Raw genomic sequence first — 26,465 nt, 5'->3', positions numbered from 1 at the left:
TGTTAGTAGAAGGTTAAGTAAGAAAGTTTTTCTGCAGAGTTGAGTAGGATTAGTACAGTTGAAAGTGGCTAACTTGTCTCCCCTACCCCAAAATTTCACAAAGAGAAATTATGGAAATGAAGTCATTTTTCTGAGAATAGAGGCTGGGACTGTCATCTATTCCAGAGGTGAAGCTGTTTTTTTCTTGATTCGGGTTAGGTTACATTGCTAGTTAATGGCATAGTAAGGACAGGCTCCATGCATTTCTAATTAACGGATATCAAGCATCTAGTATTTTCTAAGCCCTGTCCTGGGTATCTGAGCCCTTTATAAGTTAAACAGTTTACTACCCTTCTTTATACCATAATACCTATGTGTGTAATGTTCATTTTAAAAGTGTATGCTATGTCTGTAGATTTTTATGAGGGTAAATATTTAATTTGGAATTGAAAATTGTGTTAAATATATATTTCTTTGTTCTTTCCCAGTAACTTTTTCCTTAAATAGTCTTTTTCCACCCTTTCCATTGCTTTAGAAAGTAATAGAGGGTAGTGTGCTGAAATCGGCATAGTTCTACACTCAGCAATAAATACATAGTAACATTTCTCGTATTCACAAATACAGATTATTTTTGCTTTGGATCATTGAAGTGTGATAATGTTAACCTACTGTGGCAGTGACTTAAAATCACTTTCTGTTTCCTTATAGTGATGGTATTATTAGAGTGTTTACAGAATCAGAGGATCGGACAGCAAGTGCTGAAGAAATCAAGGCTTTTGAAAGAGAACTCTCTCAGGCAACCATTGATTCCAAAACTGGTGATTTAGGGGACATTAATGCTGAGCAGCTTCCTGGGAGGGAACATCTGAATGAACCTGGTAAATATTTCAATGTATCTAGTAGTAAAAAATGCTGCCTTGTTTGCCTTTTGGAATAATGAGTGACAAGAAAAAAAGATTGTTTTGTTAAGTCATTCAGTATTATTCTCATTGCCAGGTACTGATCTTTGAGACTTTTTATTATGCATAACCACAGTGAAAAATCATGTTCTTTTTGCCTCTGCCTCACAGTTTTAAAGACTTCGAGCTAAGTTCCCATAAACAGGAATCTTTTTCTTTAAATAAATCACCTAATACTTAGCTCATATATAGTAGGTGTTCGGAAATCACTCATTTAATACCTTTTGGTTGATTGGATTCTCTGAGAGGTTGTAGAGACTAAAAATAAAAATGAGTTTAAATAAAGCAATGTCTGCTTAATGCGTTAGGGATCATTTGATTTTAAAATCAGAGGACAGTAGTTGTCTCAAATGAAATCTTAGGTTGGATATGTCCATGATCCCTTGGTCCGTGGACCCCTGGGGATTCTGAGATCCTTTCAGGATATCCATGTGGTCAAAGCTAGTTTTATAATACTAAGATGTTATTTACCTTTTACACTGTGTTATCATCTACATTTATGGTATAAAAGCGGTGGTGGGTAAAACTGCTGGCTCCTTAGGACGTAGATGGAGGCAGTGGCACCAAACTATTCAGGTAGTCATGGTGTTCTTCACTGGTATGCAGTCGTCATTAAAAAAGAAAAAAATGCCATCTGCCCTTAGGAGTGTCCCTGATGAAGCATTAAAAATTAATTTTGTTACATTTTGGCCCTTTAGTATGTGTCTTTTTTAACATTCTGGATGACAAAATGTAAAGTACACATACAGTTTACCGAAGTACCATGTGCCTCAGGGGTAAGTACTTCTGCAGTCATTTGAGTTGCAGGCTGAACTCTCCCTTTTTTCAGGGAATTCCATTTTTATTTCAAAGAACAGCTACGGTTATTCAGGCTTAGGTATTTGGCGGATATTTTTTTGAAAATGAACAAAGCGAGAATGTCACTTTAAGGAAAACAACTGACAGCATTCGTTGCCAAAGATAAAATTCAGACTTCCAAATGAAAATTGAATTTTGGAAAACTTGTGATATTAGTGGTAATATTAACAAATGCAGTTTTTTTATATTGAATAATAAAATGTGTAATCATATGGAAGATCTGCATAGCTCAGTGAATCAGTATTTTCCAAATGACCAGTTCATGGTCTTACAAAATCATACATGGGTAAAAGAACTGTTCAGAGTATAAGATCAATGGATTTTAGTATAATAGAGCATGAAAAGTTCATTGATACAGTTTCAGATTCTAAATTTGTAACCTTTAGGATCTACTACTTGTAGAATATCCACATTTTTCTGAAAAGGCTATTAAACTAGTCCTCTGTTTCTCAACTGTATTATCCGTGTGATGCTGGATTTTCTTTGTATACATCAACCAAGCAACAGATTGCAACAGGTTAAATGCAGGGGCAGGTATGATAATCCAGCTGTCTTCTATTAAGAGAGACAGTAAAGAGATTTACAAAAATGTACAACAATGCCAGACTTCTCACTAAATTTTTAAAACTATACTTATTTTTCATTGAACTATTACTTATTCAATATGTAATGGATCTATTACTGTTTTCCATGAAGTAAATATACTTTTTGCTCTTCTCATTTTTAATTTCAAATTCAGTAAATCAACTGATATAACCTACATAAAAAAAAGCTGTTTGGGCTTCTGAATAACATTTCTGACTGTAAAGAAATATTGAAACCAAAAGTTTGAACACCACTGTATTATTTCATGTTTTTAATATTCTTACAGTTCTTTGCAAAAATGTAATCTTTTTGTCTATATATACACAGTCAATAAATATTTACTAGGTACCTACTGTCTGCTCTGCATTGGTCTAAGCTCTGGGGAATACAGATAACAAAAGGGACAGAAATCTCTGTTCTCACAAATTTATGTTGTACAGGAGGAGACAGATAATTAAAAAGTTAATAAGTAAATATACAAGTATGTCAGATAAGTACTATGGGAAAAGTAAAGCAGGCATTGAGTTTTAATAAAAAATAAAACAGGAGTTTGAAATTCAGTGGTCAGGAAATGTATAATACTTAGGATAGCACTGGTTGCTGTAACAGATAAATCCTAAAATGTCAGTGGCTTAACACAAGAGAAGGTTATTTGTTGCACATTTGAAGTTCAGTTGACAGCAGGGTATGCTGGAACATGTTCGTAGAATAATTTTACTCCTCTGGGTCATTGAGGGACCCATGCTGAAATCACCATCTTCATCATGTGCTTGCAGGGTCCCCCTGAATTATAGATATTCAGCCACTAGACAGCATAAGAGGGGAGGGTAGAAGATGATGAACTAGGCCTAGAACTGGCATTTATCACACCTACCCAGATTCCACTGACCATTACTCAGTGTGTAATCTAGGGACTACAAAATGTAAGGGGGCGGAATAAGGTAGTCTTCGACTAGACAGCTACAGCTCTACCCATTGGAATAGGAGCAGGAATCTCTGGAGGACAGCTAGCAGTCTGTGCCACTGAAGGCCTTGCTGAGAATGTGGCTTTCAGGTAAAGTCCTTAAGGAGACAAGGGGGCAAATCTTGCTAACATCTGTGTGGAGAATGTCGTAGGCAGAATAAACAGCCAGTGTTATAGACTCTAGGGGGCTCCAGGGCCTATAGTAGGAGGCCATTGAATCAGTGCAACGGAGAAATAATGGTGGCTTGTACCAACAGGTAGCAATGGAGATGGTGAGAAGAGGTAGTCTTTTAGCTATATTTTAAAGATAGAGCTGATGGAATTTGCTGAAGGATTAGAATTGAGAGAAAGGAATCACACTCTTCTATTCTTTTTGGCCTGATCAGCTAGAAGAATGGAGAATCATTTACTGAAATGAAGTATTGTCAGAAGATACTCGTTAATAAAATTTGTTTTATTTTCGATCAGCCAGCTGCTTTTTAGTAGAATCACATGTTTTTAACCATCCTTTACTTAATAGAGTTTTTTTTTTAATTAATTAATTAATTTATTTATTTTTGGCTGCATCGGGTCTTCATTGCTGAGCACGGGCTTTCTCTAGTTGCGGCGAGAGGGGGCTACTCTTCATTGCGGTGCGTGGGCTTCTCACTTCTCATTACGGTGGCTTCTCTTGTTGCGGAGCACGGGCTTTAGGCGTGCGGGCTTCAGTAGTTGTGGCACGTGGGCTCAGTAGTTGTGGCTCGCGGGCTTTAGAGTGCAGGCTCAGTAGTTGTGGCACACGGGCTTAGTTGCTCCGCAGCATGTGGGATCTTCCCGGACCAGGGCTCGAACCCGTGTCCCCTGCATCAGCAGGCGGGCGGATTCTTAACCACTGCGCCACCAGGGAAGTCGCAGTAGGGTTTCTTTTAAACTGTTATTTTCTTTTTGGCCAGTTTCCAGTAGAATTACATTTTAAAATATTTTGTTTCATAAAATTTTCTATTAAACCAAAATACATATTTTCTTTTATATATAAATTTTAATGTTAAAACTTTTCGATCTAATGTTTGTAAAATTTACTCTGCCGTTCTCTCTTTGATTCTTAAAATTTTTATTTTAAGGTACTAGAGAAGGACAGACTCGCCTAATCAGAGATGGGGAGAAAGTCGAAGCCTATCAGTGGAGTGTTAGTGAAGGGAGGTGGATAAAAATTGGTGATGTTGTTGGCTCATCTGGTGCTAATCAGCAAACATCTGGAAAAGTTTTATATGAAGGGAAAGTATGTCGACTTCTTTCTAATTGCTATTATCTTAAAGCATTAGACAAATTAAAAGTTTTTGTTTACCTTTCCCCATGCTAATAAAATTTTCTTTGGTGTTTTGACATTTAAAAATAGATTTCAATGGGGAGATTCTTAGTCTTGAAGTAGATTTTTTTTTTTTTTTGATATCTTTGCATTTAGAGAGAGCTGCATTTGTGATGGACACTGCCATTATTTGCCTTTTGGTAGTTACATAGATAAGCTGTTCCCAACCATTTTGGATTAGGCGCTTCTGTGTCACCTTTCATCTAATGCTTTGTGCCTAGTTATATTTAACTTGACAGGCCATGAGGGACCCTGCAGGGCTGTGCTTATAATGCCAGCATGTTTTCATGAGTAGGGTAAGGTAACAGCTAATACTTTTGGCCTTGAGATCAATTAATTGGAAACCATCCTTTGGTCTTACAATTAATATGTAGTAATAATCCATCCCCCACATCTACCTGCCAGTGAACTACTATTCTTGCACCACATGCATATGGTTGCTATTAAACATTATTTGCCAAGTGGAAGATTTTAAAATTGTGCTTTGGAGAAAGTTTAGCACTATAATTATTAACATAAATCTGTGTTATGTATGTCATTAATTTATGTGAACAGATAGTAATCACTTATCTCCTTTTTATATTCCTATTAAAGGAGTTTGATTATGTTTTCTCAATTGATGTCAACGAAGGTGGACCATCATATAAACTGCCATATAACATCACTGACGATCCCTGGTTAACTGCATACAACTTCTTGCAGAAGAATGATTTGAATCCTATGTTTTTGGATCAGGTGGCTAAATTTATTATTGATAACACAAAAGGTCAAATGTTGGGACTTGGGAATCCCAGTTTTTCAGATCCGTTTACAGGTAAGTTAGGGTTTGTATTAAGTCTTATATACTTCCACCAATGTTGATTATTCTTTTTTCTTTATTTGTTGTGTTTAAACACCTATTATGATTAGCTGTTTAAATAAAAACCAAGATTTACAGCAGGTTTTTGCCGCAGATACATATTTTTGAGACTCAAATTATATAGTAATTTTGTATTTATGGAAACAGTTGTAAATCGTTCTCTTTCAAAAATACAGCCACACTGTAAACTAAATAAAATTAAACTGAAACTAATTCAGTCATTTGAAATGAAAAGAAACCTGTAAGTTCCTTCATGTTATTGCTTCTTTTTAAAATATATATTTTGGTGAAATTTAGTAAATAGAAATTCTGTTTTCACATGAGGCGAAACTAGTTAGTTATGCATCAAATCTAGAACTGAACTATGGGTAGTTTTAGTTTACATGTTATTTGTATTCCACATGTTCATTTTTTTTTTTTTTTTTTTTTTGCGGTACGCGGGCCTCCAGCTGTTGTGGCCTCTCCCGTTGCGGAGCACAGGCTCCGGACGCGCAGGCTCAGCGGCCATGGCTCACGGGCCCAGCCGCTCCGCGGCATGTGGGATCCTCCCGGACTGGGGCACGAACCCGCGTCCCCTGCATCGGCAGGTGGACTCTCAACCACTGCGCCACCAGGGAAGCCCTCCTCATGTTCATTTTAAGTCAGTTGTTTATAACATAGTATACAGCGTCTAAAATGTTATTAATGGGATTAGGTTCTCATGCCAGTAGTATTATAATCCCAGTAGTATTAGTTTGAGTCTGGGATCCTTGGAAATGGAGTTTAATTCTAGAAGTATTAGCCTGAGCTCTGGGCCCTGGGGACTGAGGCCATGATATGGGATAGATATAGAGCTGGCCCTATATCTATCTTTTCTTAGATATAAGGCTAGTTCTAAATAAAAATTTGAAATTGACACTTTATTGTTAATGGGTTCCTATTATTTCTGACTCTTATCTTTCATGTGCTAGTGCTCTTCCTCGTATTGCAAGGATCCCATATCCTCTTCTTGTCTCAGGTCTTTTTTTTCTTCTTCCCTCACAGATGCTTCATGCTCCTAAATTATCTCCTCTCCTTCTAGTTCAAAATTCCATTGTTTGTTCACATAATAAAGTTAATCTCACCTGCATGTTGACTTAAACAGATTATCAGACTGATTCACTATGAACTATAAATGATAGGACCCTCCCAGCAGATGCACTTGACAGAACAAGAAAAAAAAAATGTTTATTACCTGTATATTTCTGTTGGTTGGATTATCAGTCTACAGTACAAAAGAGTACTGTATTTCATAAGCTATCTTGTGGGATGGAGGACCGAAAAGCAGCTGGCTCTGTCTGGAAATCTAACAACAATTTGGCTTTTTTGCTCCTCTGAAACTCTGTCAGCATCCTTAGATATATCTTTTTGTAGACACCTCTGATTATTTCCTTAGAGATACTAACAAAACGTACTCACACACACCACACATTTGTAACTGTATAAATGGGAAGCCTGTTTCCTTTGAACCACTCATCCCCTTTGTGATTTTCTCCAGTAGGTTGTAAGCTTCAGTGGATACAAGCAATCTTGTTCCCTGCTAGATCTCAGCACTGAATGCACTGTTTGACACATGAATTAATGAACCCAGGGGTTCTCTAAAAGATTCACAGTTGGTGCCTGTGGTTTGATAGCAACAACAGCAGCAGGAATTCTAGTGAATTCGTATAGGAACAGGAACTGATTGTATGTGTATATTATTTAGGTCAGAGACCAACTGCAATTTATCTTTTTGTATTTGAATTCCTAGTTATTTTAATATTTAAGTGCAGAAGCTAAGATATAATAAAGGATTAAAGTTAACAAAAGCAAAACTTGGAGAATCACTGAAATTTTAGTTTCTTACTAACCTTTCCAACTATAAGACTTCTGACTGTAACTCCTCTTATTCTGTCATGGGACAGCCTTGCTCTTTTATTTCTCCCCAAATTTAGAGTCTTCTGATGTAAGCAATGTGCCATTTATGAAATGCAGGATTCTGGCGTACTTGAGACTTTTCTTTGTTTGCATGCACAGGTGGTGGTCGGTATGTTCCAGGCTCTTCATCAGGATCTTCTAACACACTGCCTGCAGCAGATCCTTTTACAGGTGGGAAGCAGTTTTGATCAATATGTCTTTCTTCACTAAATGTATAACATTTTGTATTATACAGCTTTACATTTTGAAGATATTATCCAGTAACTGATAATTCCCTTATTATCTGTGTTTCCAATTTTGATGGATCTCCTTTTCTTTAACTTCTAATTTTTTCTTTTTCCTCGAGTACTTTTATAGCTTTCCTCATGACTTTTAATAACATATTATTAAAATTCATCATTTTCTCCAGTGGTCCTTCCTGGAAGGAGAGCAGAGTCATTAAGATCATAGATTTTAGAGTCAGACAGACCTTGGTTCAAAATCTGGCTCTACCACTTACTTGCTATGAGAAGTTGGCAAGTTACTTAACCTGTCTGAGCCTATTTTTTTTATCTGTGAAATTAGATAATAGGGGAATCCACCAACCAAGACACAGCATGAGTGCTATCACTGGCGAGATGCTACTGATCACGAGCAGAGAAGGAGCCATGTGAGTCCCTGAGATTGGATGGAGCAGTGCAGTCAAGAAGTTTGCCCAGGCATAATTTGCCTTTAGCATGGAAGGAGACAGTCCACCCAGCTACCCAGGATTAGTCTTCCTAATCTAAGTTATTAATGGCCTTCATGAAGCCCTGGAGGTGTTGGTGTCTCTTCAAAGTGACTTTATTTACCAAAGGTATGCATGCCTCAGCATCAACACTACTGGAAAAAAATTGGACTTTAATACAACTGAAGAAATCTCTGTTTTCAGAATAGCATTTGATGTATTTTATGATGCTGTTGTTGGATCTTCAGCCAGAGTTCCTGGACAATATACCAAATTTGGGAAGAAATTCGTAGTATTTATGGTATCTATTGGCCTTGCAGACTTAGTACTGTGAGCTCTAAAAGTGACCGTATAGTCCTTTCTAAACCATAGATGGGACCAACACACAACCTTGGGTCAGTATCATGAAGTTGTGAACTGCTCTCAGTGAGCTTCCCTTCTCCTAAGAATGCATTGGTGGCCCAGATGCAAATAAATAGCTGTACCCTGTGCAGTGTACCAGTGTACTACAGAAACCAACTATCAAGCTAAATGTTGTGATAGCATGATGGCTATTAAGGAAGTCTTTGGTGACCCTGAAAAGGCAGTAAAGATCTGAAGAGTAGATAAGATGATAACTTTCTCTATCAGCATATTCAGGCACAGTGATGCTCTGAAACTTAGAACAACAGAGTTCCTGAATCTCATTAGCAGCTTTTTTTTGGAACAGAAAGAATATACCAAGCTTCAAACAGTACCAACAAAATCAAGAGAACAACTGGGGCCATCGTAACTGGAGCATGTCTCACTGTTGCACAGTGTCAGTAACTCAGAAGATGCACTGATTATGGAGATATGCAAGATAGCATACTAAAAGTCCAAGAGAATTATGGAATTAATAGGTTAACTGAACCACACTGTTACAAAAGATAGGTAAAAACGTTTGCCGTATTGAGATATTATAAAAATTAAGTGGTATAGTACATATAAAGTGTTTAGCAAAATGCCTGGAATATATTTAAGCCCTCAATATATGTTAGCTATTACTATTGTTGATGTTGTTCCTCCAGTTTTACCAACAGCACTGGGGCCAAAACATTACCCATCTTGCTTCTCACTTAAGGTCAATCTTAATTCTTTTTTCTTTTCCTCATTTATATGATTCTCAAACATTTAATGTCAGTTAGAATCACATGGGATGCTTGTTTAAGTTAGTTATTGCAAGGTCCCACCCAGAGTTTCTGATACACTAGATTAGTGAGGAGGTTAAAAATACTCAGAGTCGGATCCCTTCCCCAGGAATTCTGATTATATGGTCTTGGGTGTGGTTTGCTGTTTAGGTAGTTTTAAAAGCTCCCTATTGGTTTCTAAAGTGAAGCTAATTTGGAGAACTACTAGGCTATTATTATGGGCAGGCCCTGGGAGTCTGCATATTGAACCAGTGACTCTCATTCAGGTGGTCAGAGAACCACATTTGGAACAGTGTAGGACTACTTTCTGCCTCATAATAATGCCTTGGGCAAATTATTCAGCCTTCCTCTTCTGAAATATTATATAATAATGATCTCTAATTAATATTTAAATGATTCATGCATATAAGATGCTTAGCATGCTAGCCAGCATATGGTAAAAACTCAGCAAATCGACTTATTCTGTGTTCTTCATTATTTTAATGAATCCTGTTCACATCTGCAGTTTTGTTTTTTAGTTTTGTTTGCTTTTTCTGTATCTGTTGCACTGGTTATACCAACTCCTGAATATTAAGCTTAGAGGGGCTAGAACAATAGCTCATCTTTCTTCTTCCCACAAAGGCTGATCCAGGACTCCGAACATCTCCAAATCCTGCTGATTCTCTCTCTGCACTTGTTTTTCCTGTTTCTTTATTTCTTTCCATTTTCAATAAAGCAGCTACAAGTATTCTCAAATCTGAGACTGGGCTATTATCATAGCATCCCTAACTCTTACCTAGTTTCTTTTCTATTTGTCTTATGTGCCAACTAATCCCATCTCTATTTCAATAAAATAGTGTTCACATTTCATTATGGAAACTTCTGACTTTCTTTCTCTCCAATCTATTAATGCTTTTATAATTCATTAAACTTCTATAATTATAGTATATAAGGCATGTAATATTTATTTTATAACTTGAGAATTACTTTTCCGGCTAGTTTTATTGAGATCTAACTGCATGCCAGATACTGTTCTAAGCATTTTGCTGTATTAAATTTACAGCTGTTTTATTAAGATGTCATTCTGAAGTGTGACTAATAATGAAAATAAGTCATTCTGTGTAAAGAAGGAGCAGTTTGAACTTTATCATTTGCTGTTACCTATGCTTACTAGGAGTATTATTGCATTTTAGGTGGTGGTCGGTATGTACCCGGGTCTGCAAGTATGGGAGCTACTATAGCTGGAGTTGATCCATTTACAGGTACACATTTTTCATTTCCTCTTTTTTTTTATGTAATGAAAGGTTAAGGAAATTGGCATCTTCTTCTTGCTGGAAAACTTTTTATACAGTAAATCAAGACCAAACTTTTGACCTGGCTTTTAGAATGTTCTCAGAATTGTGTCATTACTGCACATTAGAATCATCTGGGGAGCTTAGAAAAACTACTTCAACCTCATCCCCAGCGATGCTCACTTGATCTAATGTTGCTCTGGGTTGGGATCTTAGCAAGAGTAGTTTTATAATTTTCTCATGTGCATCCAGGATTGAAAACTGCTGTTCTACTGTGTTAAGGCTGGTTTCCTCACTATCCTTACAAAATCTGAGTTATTCCCATCTCTTCCACTTCATTCTTACATACTTAATGTGTTTAGAATATTATTTACACATTGAGAGGACTCAGGAAAGAATTTGCTTTTACGATTTAGGCCTGGAATATTTGGCTTTCCCCTGAGCAACTAACTTTTTTTATTCTTAGTATCCAGCCTAAACCCTGACACATCTTACTTGTTTAGCATTGTTGAGTATATGCAGGCATACTTTTTTACTCTGTATAGGCTGCCATAAAACGCAGAACCGAACTTGTGGTTCACCTCTTGTAAGCTTGACAGATCTCTTGGCATATATATTTCCCTATTATTTTATACAAGAGAATATGTGTGACATATATGTTATTGAGCATAATAAAATATTCATAAACCCAGCACTCTACTTGAGAACTAAGTTGGTATGTGATTTTTTAAGCTATTTTTTCATTGTGAAAGTAACATTGGTTGGCAGTATTGAAGTTTAATGTAGTAAGTAATTAAGATTAAGGACTCTGGAGTGAGAATGCTTAGACTCAAATCTCAGTTCCACTACTTTTTATGTGTTTTACCTTGAGCAAGTCATTCTGTTTCTGTGCCTCTCTTTTTCTCATTTGTAAAGTTATATCTACTTCCTAGAAATAAGAGTTTAAAATTACGAAATATATGTAAATCATTTTATATGGAATAAATTCTTAGTAATGTTATACCTGTTGTATTACAAAAGAGTCTTAAAGTTAACAGTGCTTCCTCTCATTTTTAAGAAATTAAAGTTTTTAACAGTTTGGTGTATGTAATGGACCTTTGTATACCTTATCTAAGCCACTGTCATCTCTCACCTAGACCAATGAAATAATGGCCTCCAAATTGGTCTCTCAGTCGTCCTCTGTTTATGCCCCTCCCTTGATTAAAACCCTGTAATAGCTTCCCATTGACTATTTTCTCTTGCCTTGTATCACATTCCTCTCTGCCTTTTTTCTTCCATACTGGCCTGCATCAGTGTCTTGAGCATGGCATGCAGTTTTCTACCTCAGGAGTTTGGTACTGCTGTTCTCTTTGGGAATACTTGTGCCCTCTACTTTGCTATTTTGACCAGTAATTATTGTTTGGCTTTTTCCCTCCTTTTTCTTTTTTATTTAATTTTGCAGTATAGTATTTATTAAATGAATTCAGTGAAACTTCCTGGATATGCACATATACCTCTTGCTAGATCCTCTAGTCTATCATAAGCTCTCAATGCATCCTATACTTTTCCTTCAGAGAACTTTTCATTGTATTTAATTGTTTGGATGATAATTTGATTTGCAGTCTCCTTACCACAACTAGACTCTAACAACCAGGAGTACAGGCAGTGTCTTTGATCATGTCAATAAATATTTTATGCTTTGTAAGCAATTAGAATTAATTTTGTGCACTTACCTCATTCTTCATTTATCTACCTTCCCCCTTTCTATTCCTAATATACTCAGAAGATTAAAATGTTTTATTCATATTTTTGCAAAATACCTTCATTTTACGTCAGAACAAAAATGTTGTATAAATTAAGATTTGAAATGAAAGACATAAATGAGATTTAAATTATGCTTTAGTTGAAGTAGCTTATACACTGAGTATTGTTGAATTTTCATCTTGTGGCAGTTTTTTGTTCATCATCAGATACTGAGTTAGTGTTACTATAATGGGGACTTAAGAAGTAAATACATATGCCCTTCAGGAGCTTACAACTTGGGAGGGATTTATAAAAATGATGTAGAAAATGATTGGAGAAAATGACAATGCCTACTACATGATTTGGAATGAGAAAAGAGAGATTAGTATGCCTGGAGAAGAAGGAAATGGAAAGTTTCATAATTGTTTTGTGTTCTTTGATCTTTTAAAAACTTTCAATTTAGATTGAATCTTAAAAATATGAGAGAAGTAGAAAATATGAAATGGAAAGGCTTTGTTTTACAATGAAGCTCCCATTCCAAAAACTAAAATTTATTATATTAACAAATATATACAGTATATAAAATCTTACGGATTTATTTTCTTTTTTTCTGAAGTTGGTTGTTATTTTATTGCATGCACTGAATAGTTAGGTATCTCAGTAATTTTGAAAACAAAAATCAGTTAGAAAAATCTTGCTCTTGACCACTCTGAACGATTTTCACTTTCTTCTATTCTGTAAATAGGGAACAGTGCCTACCAATCAGCTGCATCTAAGACAGTGAATATTTATTTTCCTAAAAAAGAGGCTGTCACTTTTGATCAAGCAAACCCTACACAAATATTAGGTAAGTGTATTTTAATTAAATAGTTTTCTCACATATCCACAGACTCCTTGAGTTACTCTCAAGGCTGTTTCTGTCCTAAGCATGTGCTGGGAACCAGGTGCTTACATGATAGAGACTTGTATTTTGGTATTACACAACTGAGTCAACTAAAAATACACGATCTGATAATGGACATTAATACTTTATAAGAAACCTTACACAAATATAAGTAAATGCTTTTTGATGACTTTAATGAGAAAAAAAATTAAAGGGGAAAAATATCAGTCACATTCCCTAAGCTCTTAACTGATTTCAGAAAAAAAATAATGAAAACGAATGAGTAAAGCATTTAAAAAACAAAGATCTTGTCTGTAAAAATGAAACTGCTCAGTTGGCTTTCATTGCTTTTTCTGTTAATGTTTTCCTCAAAACAAAATGACTAGGTTTTGTTTTTTGTTTGTTTATTTTTGACTGAGAGTATTACTAGCTCTGTTTTCCTCAAAGATTATGGTGGGAGTCTATTGAGATAAGATAACATACATACCTGAATATATGACAGGGGTGTTATTGTTTTGGGGAGGTTTGTTTTGTTTCTCATCATCCTTCATACTGTCTTTATAAAAATCATTCATAGGTCTTTTCTTAATTGCTTTATTTTTGAACAATAAAGAAGTGTATACACACTTTTAGACAACTTGACATTTTTAAACTCTTGTACAAATATAAAAGATCTCTTTTTGTATTCCCTTAATAAACTTTTAATATTCTGTTAGTGTTAAGCAATTTTTAATGCCAAAGAATAATGAAATAGATCCAAGTTTCCAGTTATGATAGATAAAAATTTGTAAATTTGGACATTGTATCTTCTTAAACCTTTTGTGATGGAAATTTGGCCTTTTTTATTCTTTGAGATGAAAATTTTTGAGGAAATAGTGTTAGATGACTCAAAGTAACATTAATGATGACAAAGATGCTGATATTGAAGATGCATGTGAAGAGTTTGAAAGAAATAGTTCCATGAAATGTCAATATTATGGGAAGCAAATTAAATGTTTTTTTTTTAAATGTGATGTCAAATGTACAGATGAAACTAAGTCAATAAATTAAATATAAATACACATTTAGCTTTTTGACTATTTCATTGGTAGTCATAGAAGTTGCCATAAGTTGGCTAAAAGATGTTATAAATTTTCTCTCTGAGAAAGTAGGGGATTGACTTATATATGACATAATATTACTTTGAAAAGCATTCAAAATGATAACAAATATGGTATACTTAAAAACTTATTCAAAGCAAAAAGCTTTAGAAGATCTTAGAAGACAACAGGTAAAATAAAAATCATAACAGTAATCTTTCTTTTTCTATACTATACTCAGCTTAAAATTACTCCCAGGCCTTATTCTTGTTTTATGGTCTTTGATAATTGCTGTGAAAAGTCTTACCTCCCCATGGTGTGTGGTAGAGTACTTTTATTGAAAATGTTGGCATTTATGTGATATATCTGCCTAATTACAGTTAGAGAAAATTGAAGGTTTGGATTTGGGTTCTAGGTAAACTGAAGGAACTTAATGGAACTGCATCGGAAGAGAAGAAGTTAACTGAGGATGACTTGGTACTTCTTGAAAAGATACTGTCTCTAATATGTAATAATTCTTCAGAAAAACCCACAGCCCAACAACTTCAGATTTTATGGAAAGCTGTTAACTGGCCTGAAGGTACAGAAACACTCTTTAAAATGTAACTAGAAAGCAGAAATTATATCTTTTAATTTCATACTACTGGTGTTTCTGGATTAAATAAAAGTTGACATGTTAGTTGAAATTCGCATTGGGAAAAACTTCACAAAAAGGATTCACTATACCACTGTAACTCATAGTCTTGCTTTGGTCACATACCTTAAGAGAATCTGAAGGTAATGTAATGATCCCATACATGGACCATTTTGTATACTCTTTCAGAGCATTTGTGGGTTCCCTGCAAGCCATCCACGAAACTCTATCTGACCTGTTAAACATAGGCTACAAACATTTGCTATAAGTATGTTTTCTTTTATTTAGTTAATTAACTCTTTTTTATTCTAAAAGTGTCCTCTTCCCCGTTATTTTTTCATGTAATTGATTTATTGGAGAAAAAAATCATTTTTCCTGCAAAACGTCCTATATTTTGAATTTGGCTGATCACTTAATGTGTTCCTCTATCTGTGTTTTTCCTGCTAGACATAATTAGATTCTGGTTCAGTAGTTTTTTCAGGTGAATATCCTTTATAAATAATGTTGCATACTACCTTTATATCACAGGGCCCATAATTTCTGCTTTCCTCACTTTTAATGATGTTAAGATTGTTTAGCGCATTCATTTACATGGTGTCTACCCAGTCCCTTAAATATAAATCCTTCTACCAATGTGTATAATAAGCATCCTATTGGCATTTGTGAACTGGAATTCTCCTATAAAGAACTTTCCCTCAATTCTTTGGTCTTGTTTTAGAATTTTTTAAAAGCAAGGTCCCAATCCTATTCTTTGCACAAAGATTTATTGAATACTCACTGTATGTCAAGCTATTTTAATAACCCAGGAGAGTTACCATATTTTTAAAGTAATGTGATCTTGTAGCAATAAATACAGTTTCTATAAATATGAAAAATCAGTTAACACAAGTTTCAGAAGTATACACATTTTGTAAAGCAGGCGTATGATTTTTAATGTTTAAAATTTTTTTTAACATTAATGAATTTTTCTTTTCAATAGATATTGTCTTTCCTGCACTTGACATTCTTCGGTTATCAATTAAACATCCCAGTGTGAATGAGAACTTCTGCAATGAAAAAGAAGGAGCTTGGTTCAGCAGCCATCTCATCAGTCTTCTGAACCCTAAAGGAAAGCCAGCAAACCAGCTGCTTGCTCTCAGGACTTTTTGCAATTGTTTTGTTGGCCAGGCAGGACAAAAGCTCATGATGTCCCAGAGAGAATCACTACTGTCCCATGCAATAGAACTGAAATCAGGGAGCAATAAGAACATTCACATTGCTCTGGCTACATTAACCCTGAACTATTCTGTTTGTTTTCATAAAGACCATAACATTGAAGGGAAAGCTCAGTGCTTGTCAGTAATTAGCACAGTCTTGGAAGTTGTACAAGACCTGGAAGCCACTTTTAGACTTCTTGTGGCTCTTGGGACACTTATCAGTGATGATTCAAACGCTGTACAATTAGCCAAATCTTTAGGCGTTGATTCTCAAATAAAAAAGTATGCCTCGGTATCAGAACCAGCTAAAGTAAGTGAATGCTGTAGACTTATCCTGAATTTACTGTAACAGTGGGCTTGGGGACTGAGATTTTAAATTGATAAGTTTTTTTTTTTTCCTCACATTTCACATGTCTGATTACAGATGATGAAAAGAATGCTGTGGATTAAGTAAAATTTCAGATCTTGTAAAGTGGGGGCGGGGGAGGGGAAACAAAGGAGAAATAAAATTTTTGCACTGGTGAACTGTGAAATTTTCCTGGGTAATGGGGATAGGTTTTTTAATAGTTCAGATATAAATTAAGAATGAGCTATGACCAACAGCAACACAACTACAGTGGTGTAGTTCCCTTACCTTAGCCAACTAGGAGAAGACAAGGGCTTTTATTTATGTAATCTGCTTTACTACTTATATACCCCAGACTGTTACTTGTTGGTGGTTGTCTTTTATTTAATTTCTGCTCTACTCATTTTCATTGCTGGATTCTTTCAACAGCACTGATTGATTTCAAGGTTTTGTTTTAGGACAACTACTTTAGAATTTTTAAAACTAAGTTTGTTATAAATTATTCCATATATTGAAAAGATATAAAATAATTTCTTCATTTAAGTCCTCTGTAAATAGAAAGTTTGTTTGATGGCTTATTTTCAGTTGAAGTAAAAGCAAATTACTAAGCTGTGTTATGTGTATCAGTTCAGACAGATGAAGCCCCAAATTGACTACAGGCTTATGATCCAGTTTCTTTTCCCCTTCACTATTTGAGGTAACTTCATTATTCATTCCAATTTCGATATCTGATTGTCTATTTTTGGTCATTTCCATTATATCAAAGGGAATTTGGAATGTGTTGAATATTATCAGGCAATTGAGCGAGCAAGAATACATCAAACTGTTATTTGCAAGTCCAGAGACTGTCATGGGAAATTAGTATTTTTGAGCCTCTAACATGGTCCCGGTATAGTGCTAAACACTTGGATATTTAATTCCCAAATCCTGTTAAATGTAGGGTGATGTTATCTCTATTTTCAGAAGTAAAGATAGTGGGATGAATCATGATGGAAAAAAGGAAAAGTACAAACCATGCCATACTTCCTAGAGAGGGAGGGGTCACAAATTTGTCTATGAACATCCTAGTAACTAACACCAAGAAGGAACCAACCCATTAATTATATAATTTGTTGTGTCTAAGAGAACCTTAATTTCTTAAGAGAAGTGTAACTATTCTTAATCTGAAATAGTGAGCATCATTCCCAACATTTATGATATTTAGAACCATGAATTTCCTGGCTTAATGCCAAATTGCAGTCTAAGAAGAACAGTTCCTCCCCAATAAGAGAGGAATGGTTTGATTGTCTAGATTAGTCCAAGGAAAAACTTTTGGAATATCAAAAGAGAATGGGTAAAATGTAAATTGAGGGGATATGTATTTTGCTAAGTATTAAATTGCAATTTTCTGGTGTGTACCCAGACGTTAAATATTGTTTGCTGGTTCCATTAGTTACCTGTGCTTTGCTTTTTGTTGAATTGGGATTTAGGGGGTTAAGTCAAAGTTAAATGACTGCATTAAGAGTGTAACTGGGTCAGCCTGGTTCAGTGCTTACAATACAGTGCTTTCTTTTTAACATGTCATGTTTAGCATGCAATTGTAAGTGCAATTTATTTGCAATATTTTGAAATACTAGGTACCTTTGAATAATGGTAGGATGTAAAGTCTTCGTTAAGAATAGGAGTTTACTCTTCAGAATGTAAGGGGTGGCAAATGGTAAACACTGTTTGCTTCCCATTAGTGTGCAAGTGTTTTTATAACCACTTTTATTATACTGTTATGTTTATTGAAGAAAAATTACAAAATACAGTTTAGCAAAAAGGAAAAAAAATCCCACTTGAAAGATAAGTGATAAGTGGTGATCTAATTGTTTTAAAGATTTTTTTAAGTTACTTAAAGTTACTTAAGTTACTTTTTTCCATTCCCTTATTATTTTTTTCTGAATATTTTTTGTTTTATTCATTGAATAAAACACACACACATTAAATAAAAATTGCCTATAATTCCACTACCCAGAGAGAATCATTCTTGACATATTGTGCCATATCAATTGGTATGTAAACATGTTTTATTTTTAAAAAAAGGATTGTATGATACACATTGTTCAATAACCTGATTTTTAAACTTGACATATAGTACACATATTTCCACCTTAATAAATATGTTATATCGATGTGCCCATTTCCTATTATCTGACATTGTTTCCTATTTCAGGTATCAAGCAATGCTATGGCAAATCTCACAAGTTTCTTACTAATTCCTTCGGATACATTTTATACTTGGAATTGGTGGGTCAAGTTAATGCACATTTTTAAACTTTGATAAATGTTGCCAAATCACCTCCAGTGGTAAAAGTCTTGGAGTTAATGTCCTTCATATTGCATTAGAAACAGTTGCCTGCAAAAGAGCTAACTTATCATTGTCTCTAATTCATTAACTATTGTAGTCCCCCTCTGGCATTACATTTTTAAAAATGAGCATTTTAGGGAATTCCCTGGCTGTCCAGTGGTTAGGATTCCACGCTTCCACTGCAGGGGGGCAGGGTTCGATCCCTGGTTAGAGAACTAAGATCCCCCATGCCACACGGTGTGGCCAGTAAATAAATAAATAAATAAAATGAGCATGTTATGATTATTTTTCATGACTAGCTGAATTTATAACTAAATAACAATGTGACAAATTTTTTTTATCTACCTCATAATCTTCTTAAAATAATGGAAGAAGCATAGCTAAAAACCTTCACAAAGATAATTCTGGGGATAAGACTGGGTTATGGCTTCCTTAGCAGTTATCACTGTATATTATGGTTATTTTGTGAAAAAATAATAAAATGTATAGAGGATCATTAGTGATGTATCATCCTTCCTAGAGGTCTTGAGATATAAATTACCCACCTGAGAATAGGGAATGTTATTCAATCATTAGAAAAAATAATTTATAATTACTCTAAATTCTAGTGCATTCTTCTGTAGAAAATTATACACAGTATCTCAGTCTGTTTCGGCTGCTACAACAAAAATACCATAGATTTGGTGGCTTAAACAACAAACATTTACTTCTCACAGTTCCAGAGACTGGAACGTCCAAGATAAAGGTGCTGGCATATTTGGTGTTTGGTAAGGGCCCACTTTCTGGCTCTTAGATGCTGTCTTCCTTGTCCTTGCATGGCAGAAGGGAGGGGGGAGCTCTCTGGGGACCCCTCAATCCTGAGGGCTCCACTCTCATGATCTAATCACCTCCCAAAGGCTCCACCTCCAAATACCATTACGTAGGAGATTAGGTTTCAACATATTTTGAGGAGGCACATTCAGTCTGTAGCACAGTGTAGTTGTCATTATAAATACAATTTTGAAGGCTCATTTAACATTTTTCCATGTGTTTCCTTTCAATTTTTTAATGAAAATGTTCATACATACAATGAACACCCATGGACTTGCCAACTGGGTTCTGCAGTTGTTAACATTTTGCCATATTTGCTTTATTATTAATACTTCCATTTGAAATTATTTTAAAATAAGTTACAAATAACACACTTATCAACTAAATTCATTATGCATCTTTTAAGAAAAAACATTTTAAAGAATATTCTTATTAATAACCACATACTAAAAGAATTAGTAATTTCATAACATCTAATATCCAGTGTATATTCAAATTTCCTCATTGTCCTAAGAATGTTTTTTATAACTTTTGTTCTAAAGGCTCTAATCTAAAAAATCAAGGTTTATGTATTGAATTTAGTTATTTGGTTATATGGCTGTTTGGTCTCTTAATCTACAACAGTTCCTCCATCTCTTTTTTTTTTATCATTAACTTTGAAGTGTGTTGGCCAATCCAGAGTGTTAACTACTCCCGTTTTGTATTTGTAACAAACATTCTTATAACCCTACTGTATTATCTACTGTTGCTTAATAAATTACCTCAATACTTAGTGACTTAAAATAACACACATTTATTATCTCAAATTTTCTGTGAGTGAGAAATCCTGCCACAACTTAGCTGCTTCCTCTGCTTCTTTGTTTCACATGAGGCTGCAATCAAGGTGCCCACCAAGGCTGGGGTCTCATCTGAAGGCTGGACTGGGGAAGGATGCATTTTTTTAAGCTCACTTATGTAGTTAGTGTTCAGTTCTTTTTGATTGCTGAGTTAAGGACCTCAGTTCCTAGCTGGCTGTTGGCCAAGGCTGCCATCAGTTTTGCCTGATGGGCCTCCCTGACATGGCCAGTTGCTTCATCAAAGCCAGGAAGAGACAGTCTGCTAGCAGGACCAACAAGAATCTTTATAATTTAATCACAAACATGACATCCCATCAACATCAAGATACTCTATTGCTTGGAAGTAAATTACTCAAAAAAAGTGGATTACACAAGGTTATGAATACCAGGGAGAGGGATCTTTGGTGGCCCTCTTAGAATTTGCCTGCCACACCTATTTCCTATAAACAGAAAGCTAAATCCAAAGGCTTGGTTAGATTGAAATTAGACTATTGTGGCCAGAATATTCACAGGTGATTAGTACTTGTTTTTTGTTTGATTTTTTTTTTTTTACTTGATTGCATCATATCTGAGCTTCCTTAGTGATGTTTTCCTTCCCTTAACTAAAGGAGGTTAGGAGAATAAAAATGGTATAATTGGCATTCTAGTTACCATCTCAACAAAGATGGGGGAACATTTTTTTGAAGTTTTCTTGTTCTTCAATATTTTTCCACCTGTCTGCTTCCTAAAGTGGTTATCAGGTTTTATTTGTTTAATATTTGAAATTAGGATGCTTGTTTTCCAGGGATACTAAGAAAGGCAGGATCTTGACTTTGAGGGCAAAAGTAAACCACTCGTGCCTGTCATGGAGGAAAACAGCCTTCAGAATAAGGTGGGTAATGGAAGTTTTAGAGGAGAAAGTTGACCAACATACTTCTGTAAAGTAGGTAAGCTGATATTGATGCTAGGCCTAAGATGAATTCCTGGGACTTAAAACTTGACCCTGGGTTTCCTGGATACTTTATAATAAATCACAAAAGTATAATGTCCAAGTGGCAATGATATTTTCATTAGATATGATGTGATAGAGATAACATCACTCTACATTTAAGGCATATGATATAGCAATGTTTACTCAATGGTTTGCAACTGTATTTAAAACCAACCAGTTGAGCAGCATTGCAAAGAACAGATGAATTTAAGTAAACTAAATAGCATGCATTAAGCAAGTACATTATGCTATTTCCTATGTTTACCATTATTTCCATGGGGCAAGTACTGCTAGTAATCTTACAGGTGAAGAAACTGAAAGAGGTCAAGTAAATTTTTTTGACAAGTCAGTAGTAACAAAACAAAATTATATTTAAAAAATGATGTTGGCAAAACTGGACATCCATATGGAGAAAAATCTCGATTTGTAGTAGCCACTTCACTTTATCATAATAGCAACTATGATGGTTGGTAGTGGCATGTAAGGTTGATACATAGAGCAGAAAAAAGTGGCCTGAAACAAGTCCTCAAACCACATTTCTTTCATTCTTGTGTCCTCAAAGGAACTAATAAATTCAAGAAATGTTTGCTTACGTCCTCATCATTTAAAATTTCAGTAGTAAGAGCAGCCAGAGATGCAGTGTAATATAGCAAAAGAGTACTGGCTTTGGAGTTAAAAAGCCATATAGTTCAGTGATATTTCCACCACTTACTAATGAGTTAAGGCAAGTTGCTTAACCTCAGTCCCAGTTTACATATCTCTACATTGAGATTTCATAAAATAGAAGAATAAGATATTTGTGTAAAAGCCTAGCAAAATATGGGCTTCCCTGGTGGTGCAGTGGTTAAGAATCCACCTGCCAATGCAGGGGACACAGGTTCGAGCCCTGGTCCGGGAAGATCCCACATGCCGCGGAGCAACTAAGCCCGTGCGTCACAACTACTGAGCCTGCGCTCTAGAGCCCTTGAGCCCAACTACTGAAGCCTGTGCATCTAGAGCCGGTGCTCTGCAACAAGAGAAGCCACAACAATGAGAAGCCCGCGCACCGCAAGGAAGAGCAGACCCCGCTCGCCGCATCTAGAGAAAGCCCGCGCATAGCAATGAAGACCCAACGCAGCCAAAAAAAAAAAAAAAAAGGCTAGCAAAATATCTGCCACATATGTGTTTACCAAGCATTACTTTCAAAGATAACAAAGTCTAACATCTTCTTTAACAATGAAAGTGACTGCTGTGTACAAAGAATATTTAAAAGGAAAAGAAAAATACTAGATTTTATTGCTACCGGGGGAAAAAGTGCCCATGTAGGTGGTAGGGGGTGGTGGTGTCCTGATGATTTTTTAATAAAAGCAGTTGGTTGGAACTCTAAACACAAATATCCTTACACTTCTTTATAATGCCACAGAACCTCACCATGAAATATAAAGGCATTTCTGTTAGAATATAAGAATCACATCTACCCATCGTACAGCTGTAGCATTGAACAGTGACTCATTTGATATCAAACAGCGTTGAAGGTCCTTCTCATAACTAGCAGAGAAATACAAGGAAAGAGGGGGCAGGGGGAGTCTAGAAAGTATGCATATAAGTTAACTATAGCCACAGTAATACTGCACAGAAAACAATAACAAAAACGATAGCATTTATTTAGCTCAGGAGTTAACTCGTTTGGGGTTTGGCTGATCCTGGCTAGGCTCATTCGTGACTCTGCTCTACTCTGGACTTGACTGGATAGCTTACCTGGGGCAGCTGAGCCCTATCTGTCTCCTCTTTCTCCTGGGACCAATGGGCTAGCCTGAGTATATAATTTTTATGGTGATGGTGGAAGCACAAGAGTGGACCATCTTAACTGCACAAGCTTTTATTGAGACTGCTTGCTGCACATCTGCTAATATCCCCTTGGCTTCATTAAGTCATATGGTTGACTCCACTTTGCAGGAATTAGGTCTCTAGTCAGTGGAAGAAGGACATTATCAAATTACATGGCAAAGGGCACGAATACAGAGAGGTGAAGACCTGGAGCCATTAATGCCATTTACCACAGTGACGACATAGAAAGAAGCTCTGTGTGGATCTGCAACTTCTCAGTACAGAGTTTAACAAGCATTGAGTTTCTAGCATGTGCCAGATACTGTATTATATGTTGAGACTACAAAGCTATGTAATACACAGCCTCTGTTCATGAGAACTAACAGTATTTTGAAGAAGATATTAGCAAGTGCCTGCAGTAGAGAGTTTTGGTTGCTCTGTAGGGAGAACAGTAGGTTACAAAGGAAAAAGCGGCTAATCTTAGCAGGGTTCAGAATGCAAGTGATTTGGAAGGGTTTTCAATAAGAAGTGATACTTGAAGTGAAATCTTAGATGTAGTTAAGGTGAGTGGAGGTGGGGTTTTTGAATAGTCTCGGAGGGTATATTTCTAGGAAAGCTATGGGGCAGCAGAAAAAAATGCTGTTCCTGGAACATCTTACATGTCGTAAGTTGTATTAATTGGGACTCTAGGCTGCAAGTGACAGAAAGTAACAAATCAGCTTAAAAAAAAAAAAGAATTATTGGCTCACTGATGAAAAATGACACCATTAGGACTTTCTGTGTCTTGTTTCAGCAAATGTCTCTTGTTGGTCTCATTCTCTTAGCATCCTTCCCAGGACAGGGAACACGACAACTAGCAGCTATGAGGTAACTTCCTTATAGTTCATAATTTAAGATGAAAGAGCAAAATTCTCATCTAATGTCTCTTTATAAAATTCCAGAGAAGTACTGATTGGCCCCAGCATTAATGCATCCTGTCCCTAGCCAATCACTGTGATTAATGCTCACTGGGTTAACTCACTGAAGAGTAGTTATGAAAATGGCATATAAATCCCAATCTCTGTCCACCCTCCCATATATCTGTTCCAGGGCAGAAAAGCAGTCCTGCATCTGCTTGCAGAGCTTTTAAGTTCATAACAATATTTAGTGCTGGGCCTCTTAAGCTCTATAATATTGGGTTGAACCATATGAAACTGTCACCATTCAACCAGTTTTGACTTAGAAAAAAGGCAATTTCATATGGTTCAACCTAAATAGACAATGGCATCTCACTGACTCTATGACAACCTGGATGTCATATTCACACCATGAGTCAAAGCCCTTTCCCTGTCCTCATGAACTCATTTAAGCTTAATTACCTCCTTAAACTCCCTACCCCAAATATAGTTATATTGGGTTAGTTAGGGTTTCTACATATAAATTTTGGAGGAACATAATTCAGTTCATAACAAGGTCACAACAATTACATGTTATTGATTTTATGTATTTATTCTGTCTGTGAATATACTGTAATATTCCCATTCCTTTCAGGCATGAGACTTAATGAGGCCAATATGGAACTCCTGAGGGCACAGTGGGCTTGGCCTCAGCACTGACTTTAGAAGGTAAATATAAGGGTGGAATGGGGAGTGGAGACAGCTATTTTCCCAGACCTGGGATTGCCCCTGCAACCTGGTTTGTTTTAGGCACTTACTAAATTGTTGCTGAGTGACTGAGACAGGTAGGAAGTGTGGTCAAATGTGCTTTCTGTCACCTCAATGAAAGTTAGAAAATTACTACCACCCAACTAGTGTTGCCCTATCCTTACCTTTTTCCTTCTGTGGCTAAAGGCCTCAGCTGAGACCACCGAAGCCAAAAGGTGACACATTTTTTTATGTGTTCTTGATCTCTGATTTTAAAACCTGGTTTGTGTTTAGATCCAAAAATCCCACACAGCAGCCCACAAAAGCTAACATTCATAAAACTAGGACCCATAATCTATTTTCAAAAACTCACTCGTCTTCTTCTTGTCCCTCATGCACTCTATGCAGGAAATACATAATCTCCGGAAGTACTCCCTAAATTCTCTTCTATTCTTTTCCATTGCTGCCTTCACACACTGCTCCTTTTCTTTTGCATTTCTTGCCTCAAATCCCTTTAAAAAATGGTCTGGGATCTCCTTATTGGTCACCTCCACTCCTAAACTCTTCTTGTTTTCCTCTCCTTCAAAACACCATGAACTAGTGTGAAACGGCAGTTTATGAGGAAAGAATGAAGAGAGAAAAGGTAGCAACACTAATATGCCAAGAGTATTTTATTCCTGCTCCCCTTTCCCCAACATAAAGAATTAATTTACATTTAGCAGTTCGCTATACTTATTCTGGTAGATAAAAGGTTAAACAATACCGTACTACTTGATGATGAGGAAACAGTGTTTCAATCAGTGGAAAAGTATTCAACACTGTAAGTCAAGAATCCAAGTTAAAACTACTATTATCATGTGTTAGAACAAATTCTTACAAAGATTTCAGTGTATGCATGACATTCTAAGTTGGTTCAACCCTTCTTTTTCAAAAGAACTCGATTAAATAGAAGAAAAATAAGATGCTTATATCCTTTGGTCAATTTCTTTTTTTTGAGTACAAAATAATGTAAATTTTTTCTTAAGTTATATATAGCGGCATTTTTCTGACAATGTGCCAAGCTGTCAACAACCTAAGCGCCAGTATTTGAATATTAAATAAATTGAGAAAGAATAAATACAAGCGTCAAGGGCCTTTAGAGTGAAAAGGCATCATGCCCAGTGAGTAGTGTTAATGGGGAAAAACAAAGAAGCAGAAGAACCTACTCTTGTACAACTCCCTATAATACATTAAAAAAAAAATCTATACACGTGATGATGATAATGAGATTTTCTTTATTGTTGTCATTGTCAACCAAAAACTGAAAGACAAATGACACTGGAGAATCAAACAATATACCTTTACCTTACTGTGTACTGTATATAGACAAAGATTGAAAAACAATATCAATAAGGCAAAGAGTTGTTGTAATGCTCCGCCTTCGGCCCTTTGTAGGGGTATGAAAACAAACAACAAAAAACCACCCGCGCTGCTCACCTGCCGCAAACTCAAGCCTACCTCCTCGTCTGGCGGAGGCAGCGCTATTGGCCCCGGCCCCGGCTCCAGAAACGCCTCCTGACGTCAGCGATGCGGCCGGAAGTGACGTCAAAGCTGCGACGCCCC

General features: G+C 35.9%; 1 protein-coding gene across 1 annotated transcript in view; it reads left to right on the top strand.

Moving 5' to 3' along the window:
* The window catches only part of PLAA (phospholipase A2 activating protein), a 37,366-nt gene extending 18,717 nt beyond the window's left edge, over positions 1–18,649 (top strand). Inside the window, exons 7-14 of the mRNA XM_030830333.3 lie at positions 688–857; positions 4,446–4,603; positions 5,285–5,504; positions 7,584–7,655; positions 10,532–10,600; positions 13,098–13,199; positions 14,730–14,894; positions 15,928–18,649. Coding sequence (XP_030686193.1) covers positions 688–857; positions 4,446–4,603; positions 5,285–5,504; positions 7,584–7,655; positions 10,532–10,600; positions 13,098–13,199; positions 14,730–14,894; positions 15,928–16,493 — 1,522 coding nt within the window. The 3' untranslated portion in view covers positions 16,494–18,649. The remainder of the gene's footprint in view (positions 1–687; positions 858–4,445; positions 4,604–5,284; positions 5,505–7,583; positions 7,656–10,531; positions 10,601–13,097; positions 13,200–14,729; positions 14,895–15,927) is intronic.
* Positions 18,650–26,465: the final 7,816 nt, after the last annotated feature.

The sequence above is a fragment of the Globicephala melas genome, chromosome 6 (assembly GCF_963455315.2).
Source record: "Globicephala melas chromosome 6, mGloMel1.2, whole genome shotgun sequence".
In the NCBI taxonomy this organism is placed as follows: Eukaryota; Metazoa; Chordata; class Mammalia; order Artiodactyla; family Delphinidae; genus Globicephala; species Globicephala melas.
Note: the sequence above shows the minus strand (reverse complement) of the source record. Positions and strands in the feature narration are given on the sequence as shown.